The 13784-nt window shown below is 39.0% G+C and overlaps 1 protein-coding gene across 2 annotated transcripts in view; it reads left to right on the plus strand.

Moving 5' to 3' along the window:
- The window catches only part of LAMA4 (laminin subunit alpha 4), a 142483-nt gene extending 135120 nt beyond the window's left edge, over positions 1–7363 (plus strand). For both annotated transcript variants that reach the window (XM_027057066.2, XM_027057065.2), the window contains exons 35-38: positions 593–723; positions 1823–1916; positions 2388–2507; positions 6895–7363. In XM_027057066.2, the coding sequence (XP_026912867.2) occupies positions 593–723; positions 1823–1916; positions 2388–2507; positions 6895–7040 (491 nt within the window). In that variant the 3' untranslated portion in view covers positions 7041–7363. The remainder of the gene's footprint in view (positions 1–592; positions 724–1822; positions 1917–2387; positions 2508–6894) is intronic.
- Positions 7364–13784: the final 6421 nt, after the last annotated feature.

Consider the following 13784-nt stretch of genomic DNA (forward strand, 5'->3'; position numbering starts at 1 on the left):
CTCTGCAGTCCTGGTAGCAGTTACCTTTATTAAAACTTATTTTAAAATACAGACCTGATCAAGTCCACTCCCCTGAGCAAAATAAAGGCAACCTTCCCTGCGTGAGCTCTAGCGCCCTTCCCCCCCCCCCCAGGGCTCCCCACTCGCCAGGCCTCCCTCTACCCTTGCAGGGGACAGCCCAGCCACCCTGGCCTCCACAGGGCTCCCCAAATGTCCCAGGCTCTGTACTCGTGTCCAGAGCGCTTCCTCCTCCCAGGTTGCTCTTTTCTCCTCCTCACTTGGCTGTGTTAAGTGGTCCCACTGGCCGGAATCAGTTTCTCCTCCACTGAGTTCCCACAGCCATGGTGCCTTTTCCACATGCTGCCCCCAGCCACACACCCCATGCCGCCCAGCAGGAGTGGGGTGCTAGTTATCTCGGACCCCATGGGGCTTGCCACCGTGTGTCTGACATGGGAGATACCACTTTCTGCTTTACCGATTGAAAAATCTGCCAAACTTTCAAAAACAGGTATAAAAATACATAATTACAAAATCACACCATGGTTGCAAAATTTAGGTGGCTGCTTTTGAGAGCTAACGTTTCTCTCCACAGATGAGTCTTTCAATATTGGGCTGAAGTTTGAGATTGCATTTGAAGTCCGTCCCAGAAGCAGTTCCGGAACCCTCGTTCATGGCCACAGTGTCAGCGGAGAGTACCTAAATGTTCACATGAAAAAGGGGCAGGTAGTGTGGGAAACGTTGTTTTAATAGACCATCTCCTTTGACCTTGGATTCTAGATCTGAAGCCGATTTATGTCACAGAATTAGTTCATCAATCTTTCCTAAGTGGAAAAAAAGAAAACCCAATAGGGAAGCTATACGTGGAATTTAAATGCAGGCAGTACTTAGATTCAGACTCATAGTTGGGAACTGATTTCATTAGAGCAAAGAGCCATGAAAATGTGACAAAGCTAAAAAAAAAATCACCAACAAAATGGAATTAAAAGATTGTAATAAAAGAAAGCATTTTTACAACAAACGAGAGAAGCAAACATATCCAGCTGTCAAAATGAACTCTAAAGCATCTTTCTCTCTACAATATATGTGCATACCAGATGTGTATATGTGCATATATGTACATAAACATATATTCTTTTCAATTGCTAGAAATCAAAAAATTGTTATAGTCAAGCACCACTTTCATCCTTAAAAAGTATGACTAAAGAACATTCATGAAAGTGTTTGAATAAATATTAAAGAAAAAGCAGCATATTTTCATTTATGTCCCTAACTTAATAGAACTGATTTTTTTTTTAATTCTGGTACTAGTAAAACATATACTAGTTTATGTTAAACTAGTATACTAGTTTAACTACTATAGATATGATAAAATCCTTATAATGGCACTTACTGTGTGTCAGGAACTGTTCTAAATGTTTCATATGGACTAACTCATTTAACCCCCCCCCCCCCCCCCCCGTGGCTCTGTGAGGTAGGTTTTACAAATGAGGAAACAGAGGCAGAGTGAGGTGACTGGGGCACCGGGTACGAACCCAGGCAGTCTGGCTCCACCAATACCTTAACCTGCTTTGCAGAACACATTCCGTCTTTTGAAATTAAAGGAATTTATGCTATTATCTTCTTGTCCCTCTCCTCCAGCTTCTCTCCTGTGTCATTATTTTGTCCTCTCCTAGAACAGTTTACTCTCTATAGCCTACCAAAGAGTGACCCCTTGTGTTCACATTGCAAAGCTAATCGTTTGCATGTGGTGAATTTAAGAAATCTAGTTTTATCAGGAGAAGGAGAGATGAAATTATATAATAATGTTCCCTGTCTTTTGCAGGTCATAGTGAAAGTCAACAATGGCATCCGAGACTTTTCCACCTCAGTAACACCCAAGCAGAGTCTCTGTGATGGCAGATGGCACAGAATTACAGGTGAGGAAAACGGAGTGTCCTGGGCTTCCTTTGTAAAGAGAGCCTACACTCCCATGTGTGGAGTGATGGCTTGGGAGAACTTAGACTACAACTCATATGATAAGATAGGGAATGGATGACAGTCTAAACGTGGCCAAGAAAAAAAAAATCACATGTTACCGTATATATTGAATCCACACGTGATTTGAACATTTGAATACTGCCAAAACGGTCTTAAGGGGTTGTTTAAATAATGCACAATTTATGGAGCAAAAGAAAAGTAGGAGAAAAAGTATCCTAAATATTCTCCCTTTCACAGGAAAATGTTACAGTGATTGCTCGGTTGGACGTTGAAGTTTACAATGATATAGAAGAAAGTGTGAGGTTTATTCTGGAACAAATATAATCCATTGCTGTTATAAATGAGTCCCTTTCGTGTGAAGATTAATCATTCCAGTGTCGTTTTTGACCGGTCTTTTCCTTGTATTTCAGTTATTAGAGATTCAAATGTGGTTCAGTTGGATGTAGACTCCGAAGTCAACCACGTGGTTGGACCCCTGAATCCAAAACCAGTTGATCACAGGGAGCCTGTATTTGTTGGAGGTGTTCCAGGTAAGAGTTATTTAAAAGGGACAAGTTTCCAAATCCAAAAAACAGTAAGTTCTCATTATTGTTATTATAGTATTAATTATTGAGCCATATGTTTTCCTAATTCACCTCCAAGGATTTTATATACAATGTCCTTTCATAGGAACAAGTATAGAACTATGCTCCAGACTCCTACCTTGTAGATATTACTCTCCCTTTGCTATATATGTTATTTTTTTTCTCTTTTCCGTTTCTCAGATCCACATAGTGAAACACACACCCTACTTTTTTCTCTAACACAAAGAAAACCCATTTACTAATACTGCTCTAAGATCTGAGAATCTTGGGGGACTAAAAGTTTGCTGGTAATTACTTCCCTTCCTTACTAAGAAAGGAGTTCTTTCTTACTGAGAAATACACAGTTCTCCTTGTCCAAGATTAGTCTGAATTGTGAAAACAGCTGCAGACCATAAGTTCTTTTGTCCCTATGTAGTGACAGTCCCAAAGAGAGGTTCCCAGCTGCCATCCTGCAAACATCATCAGTAACATTGCTGCTGGTACAATCCAGGATGGTCACAGAAGGACTCTCATGGACCCCCCACAATTGTTTTAAACCTCCGGTGCAGGGACCATGACCTATTGAAAGTGTTTGTTTCACACATTTAACTAACTTGGAAAAAAACTGAATGTTAAAGCTAAAGAGAGAGAGAGAGAGAGAGAAGGAGAAACCCCAGCTTTTACATCTGGAATTTGGTAGAGATTTTAAGGAAAAACTTAACATGGTTTTTTCCTTGTGTGCTATCTAGATTATTTTAGACTGACCCATGTAAAGGCAAGCAATACTTTAATGCAGAGAGTGAGAGGGAAAAAAAAAGAGAGAGTGAGAAAACACAGATAAAATTAAGCACCTGACACTGGGTAGTCACAAAATCATACCATCAAAGCACTCCTCTGCTTTGTAACATGAATTTTTCAAATACTAGTATTGACAATAACAGTAACTCACTGATGAAAGAGTTGAGACCTTCCTCTTCTTTACGTCCACTATCCGCGCCCATCTCCATTCCCCAGCCCTCTCCTCTGGCTCCGGGCCGCGGTTCTCAAAGGGATTCTGGCAAAGGCCACCACTGAACTTCCTGCAGGCGGTACATAAGAAGTGTCAATTCTTCTGTTTCTGTACATTGCCTTCTTCCTGGAAACCACAACGTGGTTTAACATATTTCACACGTTCCCAAGAGCGTGCAACACCAAATTTTGCAAGGCCCTTGATCCTCTGGCCCCTCCTTACCCCTGCCTCTGGGGTCTCTCCACACCTTCTGAGACTTACAGTTTTCTGAATGCTCAGCGATGCTCTCCTTGCTCCGGGCCTTTAATAGCACACAGGGAAATGTTCTTGCTTCCCTCCTCCCCATACATTTGGAGGAACAACTTCTCCCACTCTTTTCCCAATTTAACCCCTTATTGACCTTTAGGACTCAGCTCAGACCTCTACTTACACACACATGCCCTGCTCTTCCTAGAATGTGCTACATTTACATATCCCTTTTGTAACACTTAACCACAGACTATTGTTGAACTTCAATAGTATACTCCTTGCTGCTAGGGACCGTGACTTCATCCAACACAAAACAAACATTTACGGTCTACTAAGCACTGTGCTGGGCTCCCAGAGAAGGACAAAACAAGCACGGCCCTCCTTCATGGAACTGACAGTATTTGTTCTTTCCTTTGCACCAAAGTGCTTTACTCTGTCATTCAAACAAGTATTTCTCCTTGATTTTTGTCTGTTTTCAGAGTGTGATCCCAGCATTACACACTGCCATCATCTCCCACTACAAGAGCTGCTAAGCTCCATAGGCTGGGTGGGAAAGGTGGACCTGAAGCCAGACTCAGCCTGCCTGAGTCATATAATGAACAGCAAATTTTAGCTAAGGAGCCCGCACACAGGAACTAGTGGGCCAGGGGGAGCTAACCACCAGCCCACTGCACCATTACAGCTTTTAATTCCATCTAGGAAACGTGCCAGCAAGGCTAGAACGAAAGCAATTATAATTTAAGCTGAATGTCATTAATTACATCACATTGAACTGTTCAACATTAATTCCACTAAAATCACATCAGAAACCGAGGCATGAAAAAGAATAACTAAAGGAAATTTAGGCATAAATAAACCTCTTATTTGGAATCCTATTGGAATTCCAACCAGTTCTCTTCTATCATGCAGAACCCTGATAACACTATTTCTATCAATAAAAAGTTAATGCATTTAATGAACTATATTCCCCAAAGCCAATTTTATTGTATAATTTAAAACTCAAAATTAGAAATTAAAAAAAATTATGGGAATGGAAGCTGGTACAGCCACTCTGGAAAACAGTATGGAGATTCCTCAAAAAACTAAAAATAGAACTACCCTACGACCCAGCAATTGCACTACTAGGCATTTATCCACGGGATACAGGTGTGCTGTTTTGAAGGGACATATGCACTCCCATGTTTACAGCAGCACTATCAACAGTAGCCAAAGTATGGAAAGAACCCACATGTCCATCGATGGATGAATGGATGGATAAAGAAGATGTGGTATATATATACAATGGAGTATTACTCGGCAATCAAAAAGAATGAAATCTTGCCATTTGCAACTACATGGATGGAACTAGAGGGTATTATGCTAAGTGAAATTAGTCAGTCAGAGAAAGACAAAAATCGTATGACTTCACTCATATGAGGACTTTAAGAGACAAAACAGATGAACATAAGGGAAAGGAAAGAAAAATAATTTAAAAACAGGGAGGGAGACAAAATAGAAGAGACTCACAAATATGGAGAACAAATTGAGGGTTACGGGAGGGGTTGTTGGGAGGGGGAATGGCTAAATAGGTAAAGGGCATTAAGGAATCTACTCCTGAAATCATTGTTGCACTATATGCTAATTTGGATGTAAATTTTAAAAAATAAAAAATTAAATTAAAAAAAATTTTTAATTAAAATAATGTAATCCACACATACACACAGATTTGACTGTTCCTCTACTGAAAAGCCTGCATTATTCTATCATAGTCAGGCTTTTAACCCAAGGAATGTTCTTAATACCGTGTTGATTTTATTAATCAGTTACTTAGGGTACTGGGACACTTTATTGTCACTACCTACCATAAATTGTGTGAATTATGCAGACCATAATTTCTATATGAATTATTTTCTCTAGATGATGTTCCCCATAAACCAAGGGTGGTAAGCTTGAGCAGAATGAAAAGGCATGTTCTAAAACTAGTTTCCAAAATGGGCAGAAGAAATAGATGTTTCTGCCCCTTACACTCTTTCCTGTTCACTCATTTTTATTCTGGTGATGAAGTACGCTGAGCAGCCTTGAAGAATATATATAGTCATACTAATCTAGAGACAAAGGGAATTGATCTCAGCCCCCTTCCAAATCTAAAACTTGATAATTATTCTAAATATGAAATGCTATTTCCATGATTTATTTTCAGTACAAAGCTTCTGCACGGTCTTAATCTACACTGCTTAGAAAACTTATTACAGCTGCTTGATGGTATTTAATTTGCTGTCCTGTTTTATGTTCCTTCCTGAGTGAGTGATTTCGAAGTGTTTTCCGTCTCTTATCTGCTACTGCTCACATAGCTGTTTGTTCATAATAATAAGCTTTGACTAAATGGATTTTAATTCCATGAAATTTCTAAGTCTTCTCAATTGCTTTAAATTATATTGCTTCTATCATCCAACACATTTAATTTTATCTGTACAATTAATAAGCATAAGGCTTCTTCTAGATCTCTAATTAAGATAAGGGGAGAAGTTTCCCCTGGCATTCTACCGGGCACCTGTGCCCATACAAAGACTAGTCTAATTATCATTATCCCATTTATAGTTCTCAAACCCTGAGCTCAGAAAAATTAAAATTTAGCTTATATGAATTCATTATTTTCTCATTGTATTTTATGAACTTGGCAAAAATGTGGAGGCTTAAAGGCAAAGGGTGATGATACAAATTAAGCAGAAACATGAGCCAAATCTAAAAACAGTGTGGAAGCTAAAATTCCTTTCCCTTTTCTCATTAAATCACACAAAAATAAGTATAGATCCTGAAAATTCACTACTGAAGCTTTATCTGTAAGTGGTAGATTTCAGCCCTGGAAGACAAATGAAATCTACTCAGAAATTTGATCAGGGAAAACATGGCAAAACTTTAAAATTACCACATATTCATATTTCTTCAAAGGCAGATAAAGTTCCTGAGAAAAGGAGTCAATTATAATTATATTACATTTTTGACATGGAAATCATCTTGATGATGTGAACAGTTACTATGTATATTTCTGCCCAAGTAATATTTGGACTTGGAATGCCTCACTTGCAATCTTGGTTTTCGTTTCTTTCTTTTTTTCAGAGTCTCTGCTGACCCCGCGCTTGGCCCCCAGCAGACCCTTCACAGGCTGCATCCGTCACTTTGTGATTGACGGGCGGCCCGTGAGCTTCAGTAAAGCAGCCCTGGTCAGCGGCGCCGTGAGCATCAACTCTTGTCCAGCAGCCTGACGCAGCAGAGCAAAACTGCCCCTACGAAGTTCTTGAGAGCACTGAAAGAAACACAAAGCCAGCTGGGAGGAACAGCGACTTTTCCTCCCGGTGGGAGCCTTCATCTAGTTGAGCAGGACTTAAATGAATCGTCAGGGACTGGGTGTTTATTAATAATTTCTTACTTGGATTCTGACCTTGGATCCAAAAGGTCTCCAATGAACAACAATCAAAGGAGTGTTACACTTACTTGTATTATTTCCTGCTGGTGAAATTACTGTTCCTGTTTCTAATAAAATAGAAGGGATCCTAAATAAACACTGGCACACATTTTTTTAAGTATGCCTAGATTCTCAGATTCATCTTTCTTTCAGGGATGATACTTTGAATTGGATTACACCAGAATATCTGAAGTATACTTTTCTTTATCCTGAAAACATTTACAAATTTATATAAAATCTAAAATTAGGGGACAAGTTTGCTTTTAGCATTTTCATTTGATCAGTATAACAAGGATATTTGGGGTTTATAGCAGTTACAATGTTTAAGAAAATAAATTTCTTTTTTTTTATTTTTTTAACATATATTTATTTTTAAGAGACAAAGACAGAGAACAAGTGGAGGAGGGGCAGAGAGAGGAGGAGACAGAATCTGAAGCAGGCTCCAGGCTTCAAGCTGTCAGCACAGAACCCAACACAGGGCTCGAACCCATGAACTGTGAGATCATGACCTGGGCCGAAGTCAAATGCTTAACTGAGCCACCAGGCACCCCAAGTAAAGTAAATTTCTAACAAATTTTTAGAAAAATGGAAGTATAATTTTTTCTAGATAAGAAAAAAAGAGTTAAACCACTTTTGCCTCTTATTTCTGTATTTTTTAATGTTTATTTTGAGAGGGAGAGAGAGAGAGAACACATGCACGTGAGCAGGGGAGGGGCAGAGAGAGGAGGAGAGAGAATCCCAAGCAGGCTCCATGATATCAGTGCGAGCCTGACACAGGGCTCTATCTCATGAACTCTGAGATCATGACCTGGGCCGAGATCAAGAGTTGGACGCTTAACTGACTGAGCCACCCAGGCACTCCCCCCTTATTTCTTTAAAATAAAAATAAAATGGCATGAGGGGAAGCTTCTGTAAGATATTATTACTGTGTGTTCTGTAAGAATCATGAAGGATATTACAGCAAAGAAAGTATGACACAATCATAAAATTCTATTTACAAGTATAGAAGTCCTTTTATTAAAAGTTTTTCCCCACATAACTACAACACAATTAGTATTATTTCTAAAATTGTATAATTTTGTAGGTGTCTATACTCATAAAATGTAGAAAAAATGGGCATGAACAGCTGGTGTAACATTAAAATGCAGAAACTAAAATAATTATACATGAAAAGATAGTCACCATTGAAGACTGAATGAGAAAAAATAGGCCCTTGTATCAATAGGATTAAAGATAGGTAAAAGGAATAACTTTGGGTGTGGGGGGGAGAAGGCATAAAATATTTTGAGGAATTACTCTGGGAATAAAATAATCTCTGACCTTGGGGAAAAATATATATGTAAATTATTATATAAGATAGGTATCTACACATATTCCCCTGTTACCCTCCTGTCTCACATACATTAGTAATAACATTGAGAATATCAATTAAAGTAGCTAACATCAACTCATAGAAGGATTACTGCATGCCAACCTCCATGATAAGCCAAAGTTTATTTCATTCGATCATTACATTAATCCTATGAAATGGCATTCACAGATAAGAAACCTGAGACTTAGAAAGGTTAGATATATAAATTGATGTTGGCTGTCACTCAGCTAGACCAAGGAGCCAAGATTCAAAACAAGAGACAGCATAATTATCCCCTTGCTTCCTACCTCCAGAGGACTGTGCTATCAGCTGTTCTCTAAAACTGTGGTCACAAACCCAAATGCCTATACAGCCAGAGTTACCATAAAGGACTAAAGCTTATGGGGTCTGATTAACAAAATCAAGGGGGCACTTGCCAGGTTCATCTAGAAAGACAGTGGGTGCTTAATTCAGCTATCACCATGAAAGAACACAAGTATTGAAGGACCAGAATTTCCAACAGAAGCTGGAAATGTAAAATTTGGGGAGTTTTGGAATGGCCTGATTTTTCAGTTGGTAACTAATTAAATTACAGCAACAGCAACCACAATATCAGCCAAGCAAACAAAACCTTCTGAGAGCCATATGTTATATGTAGGCTAAAAACTCTGAATCCAAGAGTGTAGAACCTTAACAAGTACAGATTGAACCAGAGCTCAAAACACACTGTACCCTCATATGCCCCCCATCAGACCCAAGCAGGAAGAAGTGTTTCTGAAACACCCCACCATTCTCTTTTCCAAAACGTTCTCCCGAGGCATCCTAGAGGGTCACCTCTTTCCTCATCCTCAGAAGAAGCACAAAGTAGACAAAACCAGCCAAGCTGCAGATGCTGTCTGGACCTTCAGGAGCTCCAGTGGGCATGCACAGGGACTCACATATATATAGACACTAAAACCACAGAAATCCTACCTTCTCCACAATTTACAAGGCCACTTTGAAGCATTAGTATTTCACCTTCTGATGCTTGGCAAATGAGAATCTACTGAATATACTGACCCATATACCTCTTAACAAACCACACAGTAACCTGAAGTTTTGAATTTACTATTTGTAACAGCAGGACTCCCATCTTCTCTCAGCTTATGTCTAGGGAGAAAAAAAATCATATATACTTTTTCCTTTTAGTTAAACAGAGTATATCAGGACTTCATATAGAGAAATATGGGTTGGATGCTCATAATAATTTTGACCAATTGTTGTTTTGGCCCCTGACAGTTCAGAGCCCTTTCAAACTGCTCCAGTTTGAAGGAGCAGCCCTATTTAGGCGTATGTCCTACCTTCTCCTCTCATGACCACAGCTGATTGGACAAGAGTACCAAACTCTATAGCTTCCCAATGAAGCAACATCCCATTATCTGGTGGTGTGAAAGATTAATTCAAACAGATATTTTCTTTAAAAATTCTGAATTGGGAGGGGCGCCTAGGTGGTTCAATTGGTTGAGCGTCTAACTCTTGATTTTGGCTCAGGTCATGATCCCAGGGTCATGGGATCAAGCCCTGCATGGGGCTCCTCACTGAGTGGGGAGCCTGCTTGGGATTCTTTTTATCTCTCTCTCTCTCTCTCTCTCTCTCTCTGAAAATAGACATTTAAAAAAGTAAAATGAAGGATGCCTGCATGGCTCAGTCAGTTAGCGTCCAACTTCGGCTCAGGTCATGATATCATGGTTCATGGGTTTGAAACCCGTACTGGGCTCTGTGCTGACAGCTCAGAGCCTGAAGCCTGCTTCAGATTCTGTGTCTCCCTCTGCCTCTGCCCTTCCCCCACTCACACTCTGTGTGTGTGTGTGTGTGTGTGTGTGTGTGTGTGTGTGTGTCAAAATAAATAAACATTTTAAAAGTAGGATGAAATGAAAAATAAAATTCTGAATGGGGAAGCATGAAAAGAATCAAGCATTTGGCAGAAGTTGAGGCCAAAATAAAACTATCTGAAATGATGGTTTTAAGTGTTTACCACACACATTTATAAACACACACTTTAAAGAAAAAAAAAAAAAACGAAAGAAAAAAAAAGAATTTAGCATTTCCCATTCTACAGATGTAGGATAATACATCTATCTGCCCGTACAAACCACCTCAGGTCTCAGCCTGGAGTTTGTAGCGGGTAGTGTATATCCTAAGTTACTAGGATGTATTTGTTCTCTGGGCCCCCATATCCTTGTATGCAACATGATAGTATAGGGTGTCAAATAGAATGTTTTCTGTTTCCCTAAATTTGTGACTACAGTCTATAGCTGGGACCATAAAACAGGAAATACATCACATTTGAAGTGTGGAGTCAATCTCTTCTCCTTTAGAACTGACTCGGAGAAGCCATTTCAGCATAACCAGCAATGTAACACCACACTCCCCCAACATCACGCGCACACACACACACACACACACACACACAAAGTCTATATAAAGAGGCTAGAAAGGCAACAAAATGAAACACTATCCAGAATGGAAGCTCCATGAAATTATCTGTGTTATTCACTCATGTGTTGTAAGAGCAATGGAAGAGCACCTGACACATAGGTTTATGCTCAATAAATATTTATTGAATGAATTTCAGGAAGGCAGAATTTCCATAAAAGTTACCCCTCACCTCACCTCTCAACACAATCACTAGTAATTTTCATGGAAGTCTGAGGGGGAAAAACAACTGGTATTGACTTCTCCACTTGGGATCCCCTGAGCCCCAGGGATCTCTGATTGCCTGAGATGTAGGGAGTAGATGAGGGAAAAAATGGTACGGCCCACCAGAGAGACAAGAAGCATTCCCTCAGGTCACTGGTAATCTTTCCGGAAGAAGGATGGCTACATGGGTGGATAAAGCCATTCAGTTTTTTACACTTCGCAACACCAGAAAACATCATTCCCAGAGGACACTGCTAGGGGGGCAGGATGGGGCAGGTGGAGGGTAGATGAGATTGAGGAATGAAAGCCTGTTCTCATGTGCCAAAGCATGGGACAGCGAAGCACACACATCAGAGGAAGTCAGCATGTGACCAGCCAGAATAAGCAATGGAATCCCTCAAGGAGCTCCTAAAGTACAGTAATGGTGGCGCCTCACCAGCCTAGCCAGACCATAGTGCAGGCAGCTAAGTCAGCCACCTCAACAAATGGTTTCAGGTGACCACACCTAAGACGAAGGGTTAATGAGCTGATGTTAACCTGAAAGAAGGTTGTGAAAGCCTGATGCCACATGGTTGCCCTAAGACCTATTTATATTCCCTTACAGAAAGCCCGTATCTAGCGATGTGAGCTATGTAGGAAGGCATTTACTCAAGGCAGAGGCTATAGAGGACTAAAGAATTCATACTGGTTGAAAACTTATTGGTTCATCTTTTTAATATGAATTAAGTCTTTATGATCTACAGTAATGTCTCCACTTTAATTCCTGATAACAGCAGTTTGTATTTCCTTTTTTCCCTGGTAATTCTGTTTAGAGGTTTATCAATTTTATTGATCTTTTCAAAATGCCAGCTTTTTGGGCTTCATTGATTTTTCCCCGTTATTTATTTTTATTTTATTGATGTCTTGTCTTCATTGTTTCTTTCTTACTGCTTATTTTTGGTTTAGTTTTCTCGTCTTTGCTGCTTTAAGGTGAAAGCTTAGATCATTCGCTGACGATGTTTCCTCTTTTCTAATGAAAGAACTTACATTTTCTAAGTACTATTCATCTGTGACCCATCCATTTTGATATGTTCTGCTTCCATTTTCATTCAATTCAAAATACTCTTCTAATTTCTCCTGTCATTTCTTCTTTATTCGTGGGCTATTTGAAAATCTGTCACTTAGTAGCCTAGTATTTGGGGTTCTCCAGGTATTTTTCCATTGATTTCTAACTTAATCCTGCTGTGGAATATGCTTGCAAATTCTGCATATTTTGCCTACATCTCAATGTATTGAGACTTGTTTTGTTGCCTACAATGTGATATATTCTTGGTGAGTTTTCCATGTGTACGTGAAAAAAATGTAGTTTCTGCCACACTGTCATTCTACTATCAGATGTTGAAATCTCCAATTATGAATGAATGCAGTTGTTTCTTTTCCATTTCATCAGTTTTTGATTGGTGTTACTTTGAAGTTCTGCATAAACACTAAAATTATTAAGACTTTTTTAAAATTATGAAATGTCTCCCTTTATTCCTTGTCGTATTCTTTGCTCTAAAACTGTCTTATCTATTATTAACGTAAGCTATTCCAACTTCATTTTTTATGATGTTTACATGGTATATCTAGTTTTATACTTTATATTTTTAATTTATGTGTCTCTTAGTATTTAAATTGGGCTCAGATAATCTCCTTTTCTAGCCAACCTGAGATTCTCCACCTTTTCATTGAAGTATTTAGACCTTTTGTGATTCATGTAAATATCAATATAGTTTGGCTTAAATCATTCTTTGTTCCTTTTTCCCCTTTTTCCTGCCTTCTTTGGGAATGAGTGATATTTATTCCATTTTATCTCCACTATTGGGTATTAGCTCTGTCACCATTTGTTTTTAGAGATAACTCTAAAGTTTACAATTACATATTTACTGAACACAGTCTATCTTCAAATACCATTATGCCATTTCATAAATAGTCTACAACATAAGAGTAAACTTCCTGTCTTTTGGCTATTTTTATTATACATTATACTTTTATATAATCATTTTTATTGGGGTTCCTGGGTGGCTCAATCGGTTAAGCATCCAACTTCAGCTCAGGTCATGGTCTCAAGGCTTGTGAGTTTGTGCCCCGCATCAGGCTCTGTGCTGACAGCTCAGAGCCTGAAGCCTGCTTCAGATTCTATGTTTCCCTCTCTCTATGCCCCTCCCCTGCTCATGCTTTATCTCCCTCTCTGTCTCTCAAAAATAAACATTAAAATTTTTTTTTAAATCATTGTTATTATTTTTCTTTAAACTGTTACCTGTTAAATGTTTAAAAATGAGAAAAAGGCTGTTATATTTATCTGCATAGTCTCCATTTCTGGTGCTCTTTATTTCTTTTGCAGATCCAAATTTCTATCTGATGTCATTTTCTTTCTGCCTAAAAAAACTTCCTTTAACATACCCTATAATACAGGTCTGCTGGAGTTGAATTCTCTCAGCACTTTGTTTTCTGGCTGAAAAGTCTTTTCTTCGTGGCTTTTGAAGGATGCTTTAA

The sequence above is a fragment of the Acinonyx jubatus genome, chromosome B2 (assembly GCF_027475565.1).
Source record: "Acinonyx jubatus isolate Ajub_Pintada_27869175 chromosome B2, VMU_Ajub_asm_v1.0, whole genome shotgun sequence".
Classification (NCBI taxonomy): Eukaryota; Metazoa; Chordata; class Mammalia; order Carnivora; family Felidae; genus Acinonyx; species Acinonyx jubatus.